The sequence below is a fragment of the Tasmannia lanceolata genome, unplaced genomic scaffold, assembly GCF_043159265.1.
Source record: "Tasmannia lanceolata isolate RefF3 unplaced genomic scaffold, GAP_Taslan_0.1 ptg000020l, whole genome shotgun sequence".
NCBI lineage: Eukaryota > Viridiplantae > Streptophyta > Magnoliopsida > Canellales > Winteraceae > Tasmannia > Tasmannia lanceolata.
Window position 1 is genome coordinate 33,343,090 of NW_027518697.1, and position 17,656 is coordinate 33,360,745.

The 17,656-nt window shown below is 38.9% G+C and overlaps 1 protein-coding gene across 1 annotated transcript in view; it reads left to right on the plus strand.

Annotated features, from left to right (window-relative positions):
* LOC143853976 (ABC transporter G family member 28-like) overlaps positions 1 to 17,656 on the plus strand; it is a 100,682-nt gene that overhangs the window by 68,330 nt on the left and 14,696 nt on the right. The window contains exons 9-11 of the mRNA XM_077363671.1: positions 189 to 485; positions 5,629 to 6,129; positions 7,547 to 7,695. Coding sequence (XP_077219786.1) covers positions 189 to 485; positions 5,629 to 6,129; positions 7,547 to 7,695 — 947 coding nt within the window. The remainder of the gene's footprint in view (positions 1 to 188; positions 486 to 5,628; positions 6,130 to 7,546; positions 7,696 to 17,656) is intronic.

The window sequence follows — 17,656 nt, forward strand, 5'->3', positions numbered from 1 at the left end:
TAATCAATTTATTGTTAAAATTGTAGCTTTTCGTTTTATGTGCTTGCCTTCCGAAGAGACTGTCTTTTTCATCTTTTTCCTTTGGCATTGTGCTTTCCTGTATACTTTGGAGTTGTCAGAAGGTATTTTTTTCATGCTAATTGTTATTTTTTTGCCTTTTCCATTTGTTTTTTTTATTATTATTGAAGACTTTCCGCTGATATGCCCAAACCGGAAAAGGTTCTAGTTGTTGAAAGAGTTATCGAGTCTTTGGGACTACAAGCAGTACGAGATTCCTTGGTTGGAACGGTGGAGAAGCGGGGAATCTCAGGAGGGCAAAGGAAAAGAGTAAATGTCGGGTTGGAGATGGTAATGGAACCTTCACTCTTGATTCTAGATGAACCTACATCTGGTCTTGACAGTTCTTCTTCTCAATTGCTTATTAGAGCTCTTCGTCGTGAGGCTCTTGAAGCTGTAAACATCTGCATGGTGGTTCACCAACCTAGGTAAATTGTTAAATTCATTTAGAATGACTTTTAATTAGTATGTTTTGTTTTTCTTTTTTTGTTACGTCTTATATTTTTGAAATCATTTGAAACAAGAGATGAGAAACTGCCTGGAGGGCAAATCTAGTAAAATATTCCCCTTCTATCTACAAGTGAATGCACAAATGACATTAATTTTCCAGCCTAAATCTCATAGATTTCAAGAATGTGAAAATCTGCTTTGCAATAGCTGTGGACATTAGAGTTCCGAACTTTCGAAGATTTTCCAAAACTCACAAGAATCAGCCAATGATTTATCAAGATCAATCCATGGTTTCACGTTTCGGTTTCGGAATGCATTTCGGTCTTCACCGAAATTTCAAAATTTCGTCCGAAATCCAATGAAATCAAATTAACGGCTATTTTATAGCGTACAGAAGCCAAATTTTTGATAATTTCGCCCGAAGTTTCTGGATAATATTAAATAATTATCAAAAATCGAGATTTTTGGGTGAAATCCCTTAATGGGATAAACCAAATTTCGGCCGAAATTTCGGATTTCGGTGAAAATTTAAAACCATGGATCAATCACTTAATGACATGCGTTGTCACACATGTCTAGAATAGTAAGATCCATTCTAAACTGAAAATATATATGACATACGCATGTACTTCAAATAAACACAAGATGTAGGTAAAATGTCGGTCCATTAATTATATCATAAAGAAAGTACAATATATGAATGAAAATACTCGAAATCTAAAGAAATTTCTAATAGACAAATAAAAAAAAAATTTCGAAGAGAAAAAATCCGACTCTGTTAATTTGAAGATCAGGCAAGAATAACTCACACAAAATTTTAGAAGCTGACATGCATATATTATAAGGTTTTTTTTAAAAAAAAATGTTCTTTCCCTATTTTTAAAGGATTTCCTAATAAATTAAAGAAAATAATTAATTTTTGAAGGGAAAGCAAAAGTTGACTCTGTCAGTCGCGAAATTTCATCTAGTATGTGTGATTAATTTTTTTTAAAATAAATGTACTTTTCTCCATTTCTTTCCATTTTTGTTTTGATTCTTTACTTTTCCCTATTTTCAAAAGGGAGAATGATTTTTTAAACCCCATGTATGATGATGCGCCCCCCTTTTAACGTGAATTGTGGGCAGACTTAATTCTTTTTTATGTCAAATCATGTTAAAAGGGGGGCGCATCATCCTTGGGGCGGGGGGGGGGGGGGGGGTGAAAATATCATTGCCCATTTCAAAACTATTAATCCATAAAAATAAAAAAAATTCATGCACAAGTACATGTGCAAATGCATTAAATCAACAATTAGTTGTTGTATTTTGATTTAAAACTTGATATGCTTATTGGAGTTATTTAATTTAAATACTACAGTGATAGCGCTTCGGTCGACATGATTGAAATGGTGCAGAAATTTTTGCATGTTGACTGAAATATTTTGTTTCGGTGGGGATGGAAATGGAAACATGTTGCTCTTTTTGTGTCGGTTTTGGTTGACATTATGAACCGTGGTGACCTGCGCATCACTATTTTGGAGATGAAGCTGGACTTCCAAAGCTTGTTTCTTCAATAATCCTAGTGATGCGGTTTCCCTTAGTTTTGTTATGAGAGCGATTGGAAGTGTCTTATTGTTCCAAAAAAATTGCTCATTTATTATTCTATTACCAAAAACTAATATATATATATATGAGAAAACGGTTCCTACACATGTGTAGAGAGTTCTCTACACACTAGCTTAAAACACAGTGGGGGCCCACATTGTTTGGGTGATCCAAGCCATCCATTTTAAAGGCCCTCACATAGATAGGGTGTCTACAAAAAATCAGATCCATAGGATCATCCCAACCCTACGATTTGTGGATGTAAAATGGATGTCTGTAAACCTTCACAAATTAGTCCATCTTTTGCCTCCACATTTCGAATGGTTAGGATGATCCTATGGATCTGATTTTTTGTGGACACCCTATCTATGTGAGGGCCTTAAAAATGAATGGTTTGGATCACCCAAACAATGTGGGCCCCCACTGTATTTTAAGCTAGTGTGTAGATAACTTATCTACACGTGTGTAGGAACCGTTTTCTCTCTCTCTCTCTCTCTCTCTCTCTCTCTCTCTCTCTTTATATATATATATATATATATATATATATATATATATATATCTGTGTGTGTGTTTCTATATGTATATATGCTCTTTATGCGTTCTCACTTTACCACCATCTCAATGCCGTGAAACTTTGATTCGTGGAAGCCAGTTCATGAAGATTCTCCCTTTTCTTACATGTTCTCTTTTTGGTAAGGGTCCGTATCTCAACAAATGAACATTTCTCTAAGCTTCTCATGTAGCTTATACATTATTCGAATATATTGACCTAACCTGTTTATGTTTTTGATATACTAGTAAAAATGCACGTGCGTAATGCATGTGTGACTAAGAAATTATGATAGAAAAATGAAGAAAATAGATGCCATGAAATGAAATAAAAAAATTAAAACAGAAAATGTTATTTTTCATATTGTTTGTTAGTGAAATTGAAATCTTACGCTAGATGAACCTAGGTAAGTTCTAGTCACAATCCAATCACTTAGGCCCTGTTCGTTTGAGATTATGAGTTATGACAACTGATTGTGAGTGTCAAACTGATTGACGAAATTGACGAATAGATTTTTCATGTTCTGAAAATAGGCTACTTTTCATGTTTAACTTGAAAAAGATCTTAAGGCCGCGCCCAAATAAGAGCAAACATCAAGCACATAACTGAATTCATTGTGATTGAACACCTTTCGTTGTGCCATCTGTGAAGCGACACTGGTAAAAAGAAAAAAAGATGAAAGTATTAGAGGTAATGACATAGAAAGCAGTCAGCTATATGGCTCGCTTTCAGAAACATGGATTAGGAAAAATCTTAATGTAGCCAGAAACCTTGTCTAGGAAAAAGGAAAAAATGAAGAAATTATGTTGTCCATAAAATTTTTCATGGATGGTAGGAAATAAACATGAGAATTTACATGCTTTAGGCCTTGGTGATCCACTACTTTAAAGTTATAATTGAGGTGCAGGGAAAGGACAACCCTTTGATCATGTCTTCAATTAGTTTTCATTTGGAGCACGCTAAATTCAAAACATCAAAAATCCAATAACCGACTCCAACCTATATAAGAAAAGAAAAACAACCCCAGTTTCAACTTGGTGCTCTTACCCCTGTAACTCGAAAAAACATATAATTTCAATACAGTTTGGAGAGACTAATCGGCCTTCCCCTCTGCGGAAGAAAAAGAGAAGAAAAAACACCGTTAATACGAGGCGGGAGGAGAGGGTTTTACATGAGCAGACATGGAAGACTGATTATCATAACCTCTTGAAACCGGCAATATCAATGAAAAAATACCAAAATGAGGAAAAATAAATAAATGCCCAGTTCGTATTTCGCATTAAAAAATCAGTCCAACGGAAAATCTGATTTCTTGAAAACCTGATGCCCAGAACTTAAAAGGAAGCCTGATGCCCAGAGATATACGGTAGATACCTCATATTTAATAACGGCCAGCAAAGAAATCATAAAAGTAGTCCTCTTTGTTGCCAGGCCTTTACCCTCTTGACACCGAGTGAGAAATACGCCGTTGCCAGGAAGAAGTGCCGTCTTTGATGGAGATGAAGGCTGTGGCCTGTAACTTCATTTCTTAATTGGGGCAATAAAAATGGGTATTCCTTTGGAATTGGAAACGTTACATTGGAAGGCAACTTTAGAATACGAAACATTCAGCAAACATTATGCGGTTTTGGAAATACCCATCAACACGAATCAGTTAGTATCATTTAATACCAATGAACGTGTATTTGGAAAGAGGAGAGATATTCGCGCAGAAGATTATGAAAAGATTTAATAAAGATAGCAATTATTTAGGAAAGATAATAAATCCTTTTGTAATCTCTATAATTACAGATGTAAAGCAGATAAATGCATTTAAATGATAAATGTATATTCATGAGAGAGAGATATGGGATATGTTTGGAAAAGATTCCTCCTTCGGTAAGTCATTGAGAGACACGATTAAATTCCAACTTTAGAAAATGACTTTTTAAATTCCAACTTTTGGAACTCAAAACGTTTAAAACGGGATGCATGGGGTGCCACGTGGCACAGTTATATATATATATATATATAATTATTATATGATTAGATTAGATTGCAAATGCAAATGACAAAAATGCCCTGAGATGTGGGATACAATTGGAATTATGGCAGTGGGACACAAGCGGAAATAAAAGCAAAGGATGGAAGAAAATAACCCATCATTTTTTGCCTTTATATATAGTAGTTAGATTATAACCATACTATCATGTAAAAAATTAAAATTTGAAAATTAATTGAAATATTTTGGCGAACCCAATAATCTTTCTTTTTGAGGTTTGCTGAATTCGACACTTGATATCCGTGCCGAATTCCGGCACTCTACCAGTATTGATGCAACTTAGCGTCTAACATTTAAGCATATCACCCTAGCCCTTCTATCAACTGTGAAACAACCAGTTACTCCAAAAGCTTAAGCTGTTGGAGAAGGTGTATTTATTCTTGTATACATTAACACTCCCCCTCACGTGCGGCCCCTCTTTCTTTGGGTTGGCCTACACATGGCACACGTGGCCCCACTTTTGTGTTGCGCATTGCATGTGGATTTTTTTATATCAGGGAGGTTTGAACTCATGACCTTTTACTCTGATACCATGTGAAACAACCAATTACTCCCAAAGCTTAAGCTGTTGGAGAAGGCGTTATTTATTCTTTTGTACTTTTAGCATCAACAATAACTTGAAGGGGAGCTTGGACAAGTCCTTAACATGACGATCGTTGCACCATAGATCATGACAGAATTTGCCCTTTACCAAATCTGAATATGATGCCCTCTCTAAAGTCTTATGAAATGTTATAGATATCTCTCCATTCATCGGAGTCCAGCATGCTAGAGTGCTCCCTAGTCAACCATCCACCCCACACAACACCATGTTTACTGGCTATCACAAAAGACTCTCTTCCTCATAGAATTCATTTTTCTTACATTGCCTAAAATAGATTGCATGTACATTGACTTTATATTCTTTTCATTAAACAAATTGTAAAAGGGTAATTTTCTGGTTCAGCTATGCGTTATTCAAGATGTTTGATGACTTGATACTCCTAGCCAAAGGTGGACTTACTGTGTATCATGGATCGGTGAAGAAAGTTGAAGAGTACTTTGCAAATCTTGGGATTAATGTCCCTGACCGTGTTACTCCTCCAGACCACTACATAGACATTTTGGAGGGTATAGTAAAGCCAAGCACAAGCACAAGCTCAAGCGTGAGTTATAAACAACTGCCCATCAGATGGATGCTCCATAATAAGTACGAAATACCACCAGACATGCAAAATAATGCTGCTGGCATTGATACAAATATAAAAGGTGCAAATTTGAATAATGAAACAAATCCTGTTAATGTCGGATCAACGGAACAATCGTTTGCTGGAGAATTATGGCAGGATGTCAAGTGTACCGTTGAGCTCAAACGGGACAAAATACAGCATAATTTCTTAGTATCCAAGGACTTATCCGACCGAAAAACTCCTAGTGTATCCCGGCAATACAGATACTTTCTTGGGAGGTAACTTTCACAACTTTATTCTCTTACACATACATATAAGCAATCTTTATATTTTTTTTCATATTTAATTATTTGTCAGAACCATTGGAAAATGTAGAAACTTATTTATCAGGATAGGAGCCAAGCGGTCTGTCATGATTTTGGAAAGAATTTGATATGAAAAACTGCATAGACTGATAGGACGAAGACCTCTTTTTGGAAGAGTCACTGTGACTGGGAAAAAGCACTCTTAAGCTCGACTATCCTTTCTGGTAACTACTAGTCTTGTCGCCAAGGTTTTAAATCTCAGTTTCGGTTTCGGTTTCAGTCATCAGTGAAACCACGTTTCAGTTTCGGTACGAAATTTCGGACGAAATCTTGTAAAAATTTCACCGAAATTTCCGAAACGTTTTACTAAAATTTCCAAAATTTCGGGTGAAACTTTGTACTTAACCGAAACGTTTCACCCGAAATTTCCGAATTTCCGATTCAGTGTGGATTTCGTTTCGTTTTCCAATGAAACCGAAATATTCCGTCCAAAACGAAACGTTTCGGCTGAAATTTAAAACCATACCCTTGTCGCTAGTCATGGGCTGCGCCACCTATTCTCAACCCATGCATCGGTGTTCCCCGTCTAGTATTGCACTGGAGAGCTCTCCCGGTTATATACCTTTCAGTGACCAAAACATCTTTCCTAAGGTTTGCTGGATTGTTGTAATGGCAATTGGATTTGATTGGTATTCTGATGTGGGGCTTTCTTTACTTCAATTGCACATGGTCTTAAAGCTAGGAAGGGGCATGCGTTTCCTTATAGTCTCACACAATTGATTCTATAGTGGAATATTTGTATTTTTTAGAACAAAATTTTCATTCCTTTCACCATGCTTTGTAGGAAATTTACTGGGTAGAGTAGTTTGATTGTTCTGCAAAGTTGAACTAAAATTGCGTGTGTTGGGGTCATGTATTTAAATTTCGTTTGTAGTTTCGGTTCCGGCCTTGACCGAAACCGAAATTTCGGATTAATACTATATTTTAAAAAAATATTAATTTCTTGAAATTTTGGCCGAAAACGAGTAATAAAAAAAGTATTATTTTATAATTTACAAAATTTCTGAAATTTTGGATTAATACTATATTTTAAAAAAATTCAATTTCTTGAAATTTCGGCCGAAATTTGGGAAATCCGAAATTTTGGATTTCGTGAAATTTCGGTTTCAATCCCAAACCGAAATCCAAAATTTCGGATTTCGGCCGAAATTTAAAACCATGGTTGGGGGTTGGGTGGTTGTGGTGGTGGTGTGGGTGGGTGGGTGGGAGAGTTGGTGGATTTTTTTTTTGGGCATGGAGTGGTTGGTTCTCAGTTCAAAATATATTTTGGCTAAAGTTTCATGAATTGTTGAGCTACAGATTTCTAACACTTTAATTTTTTTTATCCCAGAGTCGGCAAGCAGCGCCTACGAGAAGCCAGAATACAAGCAGTGGATTTTCTGATCTTGTTGCTTGCTGGAGCCTGCTTAGGAACACTTGCTAAAGTGAGTGATGAAACGTTTGGGGCGCTTGGTTACACCTATACCGTAATTGCAGTATGTAAGTTCAAAAACTTACATTAATATATATATATATATATATATATATATATATTTTTATTTTTATTTTGAAAATTGACATATTTTTATTAATACTATGAAAATTACATTAGGGACCAGGAGTCCCACCTGGCATTACATAGTATCAAATAAAGCTTGCCGGCATACCCTGAGCCAGAAAGACTGAACAAAAACAACACAAATATGGGCCCTTTCTTCCTGAACCACGCCATGGGCGAGTCAAAAAAAACTAAACATTCCCCGACCATGCCCAGCCAACTGCCCTGCACTACAATCATTCCAACCTACATCCATCATCTTCCTCAAATAGCCTCCAAAAAAACCCCAACACTTTTTTAGCAGCGACACCACCACATTCCTTTACTAACAGCAACGTAGAAGAACTTCTAGGCAGCATTGCCTCGACAAGCGAAAGACCATGGTCTCTCAAGCTATTGAGGATCTAATACTTTCCTCGGCGCACTTGGAATCTGATATATGGGACAATTACTCCTGCTATCTCTCCAATCCACCATTCTAAAGTATCACCTTAACACCGACCAACAGAACTAAAACCAACTTCATGGATCCCACAAACTAAATAACAAAACACCTAACTTCCCCTTTGAACATCCCTTTTTCCTTCCTCACTCTACTAGTAATTATAAACAACAAACATAACCATATCAATACTCAGCACTTCATTGGAGACAAGTATTTGAAACCCTTAGTACCCCACTACTCTTAACCAAAAACCTAAAAATTACAATCGTCCAAGGGTCAACTACTGAATTAACCATAAATGGGGCCTATCCTACCAGATTTGGAGTAGAATTTTAGGAGGTTCACCAATCTGCTGTTTATCTTCTTTGACCCTAATTTTGTAACTAAAATATTCTCCAATATATTCATAAGGACATTTTCTTGAGATCTTGGCCCACTAGCCAAGGGATTTGAACCATCATAATATCCGCCAGGGGCTCGATAGTCAAAACTCTTCCTTGTTTTTGGGTGAAAGCCAATTGACTTGATAATCTTAACGGGTGCACCAAGGCAGGCAACTTTCCGCCTAGGGGCAGGGTATTTTGGCTTAGATGTCTCGGGCCTTGCAAACGGTAAGCCTGATTGATCGCTTTCAGGACCCACCACACCTTCATCGAGGCAAGCCATTGGCACTTCCTTGGGCGGCAAAACCAGAAGATTCAATTGGTTAGATTTGAAATTTGAAATCCAAACGGGATCCAGAGGCTCACCAGGAGACCACCTTTGACTTGCCGGCGATCGAAAATCCGATCCTGGAAGGCCTAAGGAGGATATGGGAATATGAGACATTTCTTCCCCTGGGAGTTCAACCCCAATAGTATAGGTCTGGTCAAGAACTTTTATTTTAAAACAGGATCTAGGGAGGTGCCAACGTGGGGCTAGAATTTTGGCCAAGACATAACTCATGTAGTTTTGGTGATTGCCTTCCATCTTGGTTTCTACAACCTTACCAAAGAGACCCCTTATAGCCTCCACCGTTGAAACAGCCCAAGTGTGTAAAGGGATGCCATAAAAGTGAACCCAGTGAGCTTCCTCACCTTGAATAAACTTCCTTTTCCATGGTGAGAGGGAGAGCAAATGATTACCCAAAGCTGCAAATCCCTTAGCAAGGATCTGTGATGCTTGTGATTCTGTTTCAAACATAAAGAGAATTTCATTCTTCGCCAATATAGAAGGGCAATGTAAAGATGAGATATCCCAAGACTTTTGTGCCCATTCCCAAAGCTCCTGCAAGGTCCCATTATGATTTTTCTTTTTCCCTATTAGGCAAGCTCTTAGTAAACCCATTCGTGTGTCCACTTCCTTGCCCGAGACAGATAAAAATGGACTCCCTGAACTTCTGTGGTGATAAATTTTGCCTGAATCGGGCCAACAATCTTCCTCACCACCATTGGATTCTACCCTAGAAGGTGAGCTAGCATGAGGAACCCACTTCGAGGGGATTCTGGCCTGATGACACCAGCGATATTCATTCCGCCATATGAAATTAAGATATTGACAGGGAGAGCAGAACCATACAGCAGATCTGTTACCTTGATTTGGCTTAGAACTCCCTGTAGGCCTTCTCCCACCGTCCAGAGGCAAACAAGGTGAAGGGATCGAAAGCATCTTCTACATTTATCCCGCCAGCCGAAGTTGTAGTACAGACAATAGGGGCATTGCCAATCCTCCGCCTTTTTCATTTCTCGCATTCCGCAGCTCCACGTCTAACTATATATTTGTCAACTTTAAGTTCCTTTTAACATTTCAAAAAAAAAAAAACTTTAAGTTGCGTTTTGAAGCTGTAGCCATATTCTGATATGCTCATAATTTTTTATGAACTGCCATATTCCATGCTTTTATAAGTTTTTGTTATGTCAAACTTAGTTCAACTTTTAGAAATGACAAAATAATTTGTGTTTGCTCTGAGTTGCAGATATAATTATAAATGTTATAGTATAAAAGATTAAATAACACCATCTCCAATGGCTTAAGCTCTTGCAGTAATTGGTTGTTTCACATGGTATCAGAGCAAAGGTCTTGGGTTCAAAACTCCTTGATATTAAAAATCCACTTGTAACGGCCAACCCAAAAGTGGGGCCACATTTGCCACATGTAGGCCTACCCTAAAAAGAGGGGCCACATGTGAGGGGGAGTGTTAAAGTATAAAAGATTAATTAACACCCTCTCCAACAGCTTAAGATTTGGAGTAATTCGTTGTTTCACACTAAATTATACTGTATGAAAATTAGGAAGGTTGATGTATATATCCTGTCAATATCCTGTACAGATTATGTGGCTTGGGTGGAGAGGAAAGGGTCGTGTATTTTCATTAGCCAAAAATATAGGACAATTGTCCTATGTAACAAAGTACATTACCAAATGAGAAAATTGCCAGTGTGACATAAGAAATGGAACATACAGAAATATCCTGATACTTCTTCTCAAGCTAATGTGTTTCATGAAACATAACTTCTCATTGAAATATTCATTCTTATCTTCAACAACTCTATAAATATCATCAATTTGATATTGAATGCATATCCACTTGGGAGTTATCTCCCCATTTTCCACTTTCTTATATATAAAATGATTAGCCTCAATCAAGGTTTTAAAATTTGATTTCGGTTTCAGCCGCCGAGGAAATGGAAACGTTTCGATTTCAGCTGAAAATTTCGGTGAAAATCATATAAAATCATGGAGACGTATGGAAATGTATACAAATGATAGACTTTTAAGATGAAACTTCATGAAATGCTAGAATAAGCTCAAATACACACTTAGAAACAATCACATAAGCAAGACAACCATTCATAATAGTTTAACAATCCCTCTCCCACGCTCCCTCACCATTGGGTAAGCTAATATTCGAGGAAAACATAAATTGATGGTAGCCAAATGCGCCCTTACATGAAAAAACTCCTGGAGCCAATATTGGAAGATGGTCAGAGATGCTCAGAGATGGTCGGAGGACTGGCAGTTTTCCTTTTGTTGTTACCAAAACTTCAGATGGGGAAAAAGATGTCGAATTTGTAACCAAGAGAGAAGGAAATCGGCCTTGATGTTTAAGTGGGGAGTCGCATCTACAGGGAGACTGAAATCAGAGGTAGGTTCTACCCATGGAAATTGGCTCTGCTTTCCCTGTAGGTACACTAATTTCAAATGGAGGGATAAATGCCGATGGTGTCGCCAGTTTAGGACATCTTCCTCTTGGGTACCTCGTACTCGCCCCTTATCCCGATGGGAGGGGGATCTTGATGAGAGCAATTGTTGGCCTGATTCTGGTACAATCACTTCACAAGAGACTGGAGGTTACCCGATTTTAACCATATCGGGTAGGGAAGTAGGTATCTGGATGGATTCTCTTAAAGCGTGTTTGAGAAGGAAAAAGAAAGACTACAAAGGCCCCTTAGAGGACATCTGGATTTGGGCACAAAAGCTTTGGGTAATTCCATCCTTACAGTGCCCTTGTACATTGGCGGAGGATGAATTCTTGTTTATGTTCGAATCAGAACTACAGGCCTCACTGGTCCTCTCCAAAGGCCTGGAAGCTCTGGGGAATATCATTTGAGCTCCCTGTCACCATGGAATAAGGAATTTATTCATGGTGAGGAACCTTTGTGGGTTAATTTTTTTGGTATCCCTTTACACGTTTGGACTGTATCTACAGCGGAGGCCTTAGGAAATCTTTTTGGTAATGTCCTGGAAATAAAGATGGAAGGTAGGCACCAACAGTGTATGAGCCTTGTTTCGGCCAAAATTTTAGCCCCCGGTCATCCGTTAAAATTAAGGTTCTTGATCATGTCTATTCCATTGGGATTGAAATTCAGGACAAAACAGACGGCTCTTTTCCGACTAAATTCCCTTCGGGCTCTGTAAGTTTGGATTTTCCGTCATTGCCGTCGACAGAAGCTCATCTGAAGCTCTCCGGTGATCGCTCGTCCCCTATTTTGAATTCAAATTATGAATCGGTCCTGGGCACGTTGCCCAAGGTCGGATCTGAATTTGTTTTTGGGTCTGCCTTACCTCTAAGTGAGTCTTTCCAGCCTTTCATTAGTAGGATCCGGGTCAGTTGACCTTCCTGCCCCTAGGCGGAAAGTATCGTGGCGGGACCTATCTACCAAGTTGAGCAAAAGAGGTGCCCATCAAGTTAAAACAAGGAACTTCGCCTCTGGTGAGACCACCCCTAATCTCAAGGCGAAGTTGGCAGGATCAAAACCTTGTTCAACCTATTTGGCGAAGTCTGTGGGTGCTTTAAGGGGGCTCAATACAAATAGGCTCTTAAAGCCTATCAAATTAGCTTCCAATCGTCCCAGCATTGGATTCGCTTTTGCATAATTCACTTTCAGCCTCTGCCACGTGTCACTTTTTGAGTTTGGCGGTTTTGTTCGGGGGCCCACGCCTTAGTGTTTTCTTGGTAATGCGAGGCCTTAAGGTGCTTTCGTGGAGTACAAGCTTCCTTTTTTAATAATTGGAAATAGAGCGACGTGTCTTCTTGTCCTGTGGACACTTCTCTCCTCCCGTAGTAGTTGTCATAATTATAAAGGGGCGCGATTTATAACACTTGGGGTCTGGGTCTTTAGGGCATCCGGGGTATCGAGATTGAAGAACAGTAAGATTAGTATAAGAAAGTAGTTGGAGTCACTAGATTGGTGGGTAATTTGATCTTCAACCAACAGGTATGGATAACGAATCTTCTTTGTCCTCTGGAGGTAGGAATAGGAGGTATCTCATGGAGATTATGGTACTAGAAAACATTCTCATGAGAATGAGGACGATGATTTTTGATGAAGAGAAGGCCTTTATTAACGATCCGACCCATAAAGAGTTATCGGGGGATCTTCTCCTTAAGCAGTGGGATTTATTTATCCCAGAGGCTGTAGATCGACCTTTCACCATGCTTAGGCTCTATGGGACGGAATCCGTCAAGGACACCCATTCGCCCTTGTACGATCATCCTTTCTTCCAACTGATGCTAAGCGAGGAAAGGGCTGCGAGGCGGCTGAATTGGGAGGCCAACAGGATTGTAGGCATCCGTTTGGTGGAAGAGAGGATCGCCAGCAGAAAAAATCTTGTTTTCTTGAATCGGTTGCCGGAGCATCTTCTCATTGATATGCCGGATTTTTCATTTAAGCACATCATGGATAAGTTGGAGAAGTGCTCAGCATAATAGAGCTGGTTATAGTCTATTAGGGTGTCCTGAAGGGACTCACGAAGATGCGGGAAGGATTGTGGGGAATTTTGCAAAGAAATGGTGCAAGCTAACAGAAAGTCGAAGGAAGGAAAAGATGCATGACTGGTTTTTGTTTACTTTAAGGCTTCACTCTAGTTTGGTATGCCCATTCCAGTGCTCACTGATATCTTGTACTGCAGGGGGATTACTCGTCCCTCTTGCTTCTCTAACTTCAATGAAATATGTCACTTTTCAAAAAAATTAATAGTTTAACAACATCAAACACCTACTGATGCACTATCGCGCATGTATGATTATTCAGAACATGCAACATTCCGCATGTAATTCATATAAATATTAATCATATAACATATACTAATATCGTATACCACTAATACACTTACGGTTTAGGTTTCAGTATATGTTTCGGTTTCGATATGCACTTCTGTGTGGATGAATATAGAAACACTTTTGTCGCTTTGTGTCGGTTTCGGTGGAAATTTAGAACCATTGTCTCAACATGCTATGTAATGGCACGGAAAACTGGATTTTGGGGACTGTTTAATTGCACTTTGATATGTAATATATAATCATAGATCATGGAATTGATTCGTAAGACTATCTTTGAGATACTTATGCTGACTTGGCTAATTAGTGTGCATTATTGTTTTTTCTTGGAGCACTTTTTGTATCTGGAAGTACTTGTGAATTGTGCTTTGGTTGTTTTGTTTGTAAGTTGCTTTTAAAGGTAGGCCAACATGGAAATCGGGTTTGGAATCCACTTCCGCCTTCATCTTTGCAATGTCCTCATCCTCTGCCGAAGCTACCTTTATAGCCTCCACAATATCTAACTGGACTCGAAGATTGGCAATGAAAGTACTGTTACCAACTTCACAAGTCCCCAAATCCAAATCGCTGAACTGCTCTAACAACTTCCACTCTTCCATCATCAAATAAGATAAATTTACGTGCCCCTGCCTGCTAAGCGCATCTGTCACAATTTTCGTTTTCCCCGGATGATAGCTCAATGTAAAGTCATAATCTTTAAGGAATTCGAGCCATCTCTTCTGACGCATATTCAACTCTTTTTTATCAAAGAGATATTTGAGGCTCTTATGATCTGTGAAAACCTAAAATTTCACCCCATATAGATAGTGTCGCCAGATCCTCAGAGCAAAAACTACTCTTGCCAACTCTAAGTCATGAGTGGGATAATTCACTTTATGCCTCTTCATTTGTCTCGACCCATACGCAATGTCTTTCCCTGACTGCATAAGACCACATCCCAACCCTCTAAAAGATGCATCACTGTATACAACAAAATCCCCTTCCTCACAAGGAAGTACTAGAACTGGTGCAGAAGTCAATCTGTTCTTTAATTCTTGAAAACGGCTCTCACATTCTTTAGTCCAAATAAATTTTTCTTTCTTTCTTGTCAACTTAGTCAATGGTCCTGCCAAAATAGAAAACCCTTCGACGAATTTTCGATAGTATCCAGCCAATCCCAATAAACTCCTTATCTCTGTCGCATTTGTCGGTTGCTTCCACAAAACAACCACTTCGATTTTAGATGGATCCACTCAAATTCCTTCCTTAGACACCACGTGACCCAAGAATGTCACGCTCTCTAACCAAAATTCACACTTAGAAAATTTGGCACACAACTGATTTTGCCTCAAAGTTTCCAGTGCTAACTTCAAATGCTCTGCATGCTCTTCTCTTGACTTAGAGTAAATGAGGATGTCATCAATAAACACCACAATGAACTGATCCAAAAACGGCTTGAAGACTTTATTCATCACATCCATAAATATAGCTGGAGCATTCGTCAACCCAAAAGGCATTACCACGAATTCATAATGTCCATACCGAGTCTGAAATGCTGTCTTAGAAATATCCCCGTCCCTGATACGCAACTGATGATATCCGGACCTTAGCTCAATTTTCGAGAAGCGGCAGGCTCCTTGCAACTATAATAAAGATCGTCAATCCAAGGAAGTGGATAACGATTCTTGATTGTAACCTTATTTAACTACCTGTAGTCGATACACAACCGTAGTCTACGATCCTTTTTCTTCACGAACAATACAGGAGCTCCCCATGGTGACGAACTCGGTCTAATAAATCCCTTATCAAGCAACTTAGATAACTGGTCCTTCAATTCCTTCATCTCGACCGGGGCCATCCTGTAGGGTGCTTTAGCAATAGGTTTGGTCCCTAGCTCAAGGTCGATAGTGAAATCAACCTCTCTGTGGGGAGGTAACTCCGTCAAGTCTTCAGGAAAAACATCCAAGAACTCGCTCACTACAGGAATATTTGTTGTGGATAGTTCGCCTCCGTCATCCTCCTTCACATATGCCAAGTATCCTTCACAACCTTTGTCTAATAATTTCTGAGCCTTTAATGGACTATCGTTTTGATTTTCCTAGGACGCTTCACTCCTTCAAAAATGAACTCCTCCTCACCAAGCTGCCACATGCTTGCAGATCACAGAAAAGTTTTTTTTAATGTTAATCGTGATTGCACCAGTATTTTTCAGGATCCATCATGCTCTTTAAAATCTTTCCTACAACCTTTGGATCCAATACTTGAAATTGTTACCCACATTAAGCCCATATGCGAAAAGAAGAACAGATACAGACTACTAAATAAAGAAGCAAATGGAAATCATTTGTATGGAGCCATAAAATATGGGCATGCCTAATACTATGCAGATGATGAATTGTAAATTAACAACATACGCAGAGGAAACAGTTCAAAATTTGTTCCTAGCATTTAGATGTGAACATGCTACTGGAACTTGGATGAATGACACAACTTCTGGAGAAATTGAAGCATCGATGTTCCAAAAACTTACCCTGAAAGATGCTTTCTAAAATTTACCTTGAAATTGGGTTTCTTGAAGAGGAAGCAGGAACGAAGGGATAATATGCTTTCTAAAATATACCCTGAAATAGGGTTTCTTGAAGAGGAAGCACAAACGAAGGGACGGTGTCTTTAAGTGTATATTTGGAGAACATCCACCGAAATATTCTCTTCCCCTGAAACTGAATTTCATAGCTGTCGACAATCAAGCTTGCGAAGAAGGAAGAAGAGGGAGAGAAGAGAGAGCAAGAGAGAGAGGATTTACCAAGACAACGACAAAAGAGGAAAAGTTAGAAAGGGTACGTTATCAAAAGAAACCAGAAAAGTAAGAAAAGCAAAAATTGATCGTTATCAAATGCAGAGAGAGAGAGAGAGAGAGAGAGAGAGAGGGAGGGAGGGAGGGAGGGGTGAGAGTGTATTACCACATCGTAGTCATGCCCTAAAAACAGAAGTGGAAAGGGTTTCGAAGAGCAGAAGTTGCCGAATGGGAAGAGAAACAGATTTTGGGTAAAAAAGGGGAAAAATCCTAAATCCTGCAAGAGAGGGGGGGGGAGATGTGAGCGATCTGTATGCGGAGAGAGAGAGAGAGAGAGAGAGAGAGAGAGAGAGAGAGAGACATGTGGCAGAATGGGATAAGGTCTGCCTTTTCGTTTCAGAAGCTGCAGAAAACCATCGACTGCAGGGAAAAGAAAAAATATCCCATTTTCCCATTCTATATAGAGTACACGTGTATAGACGGAGATGAGGCATTTAGGAATTTCAGAGGGGTAAAATCTAACACAAAAGAAGTGGACGAAGTGCCTTTGACATGTTAATTCCACAGATTTTACAACAAAATTCAAAAAATCATCTCTTTTCTCTTCTGCTATATAGTATATAGATATATATACCGGAAAGTGTTTCTAAGCGACACCTTAGATAAGGGATCGCTCAAAAAACATAGAGGGCCACATTGTTTGGATGATCCAAACCATTCATTTTAGAGGCCCTGACATAGGTAGGTTGTACCCAAAAATCAGCTTCATAGGATCATCCTAACCCTTCGATTTGTGGAGGTTTATACCTGTCCATTTTTACCTCCACAAATCGAAGGGTTGGGATGATCCTATGGAGCTGATTTTTGGGCACACCCTATCTATGTTAGGGTCTATCTAATGAATGCTTTGGATCATCTAAACAATCTAAGCTCCCTGTGTTTTTTGAGCGATCCCTTAGATACCTTGTCTAAGGTATCCCTTAGAAACACTTTCCCGATACATACAGGCATGGAGGGACATATAGCGTGGGGTGGCCGCCTCACATCCCCCCACCCCCCCCCCCCCCCCCCCCCCCCAAGTGTAAATTCCTGTCTCCTCATATATATATATATATATATATATATATATATATATATATATATATG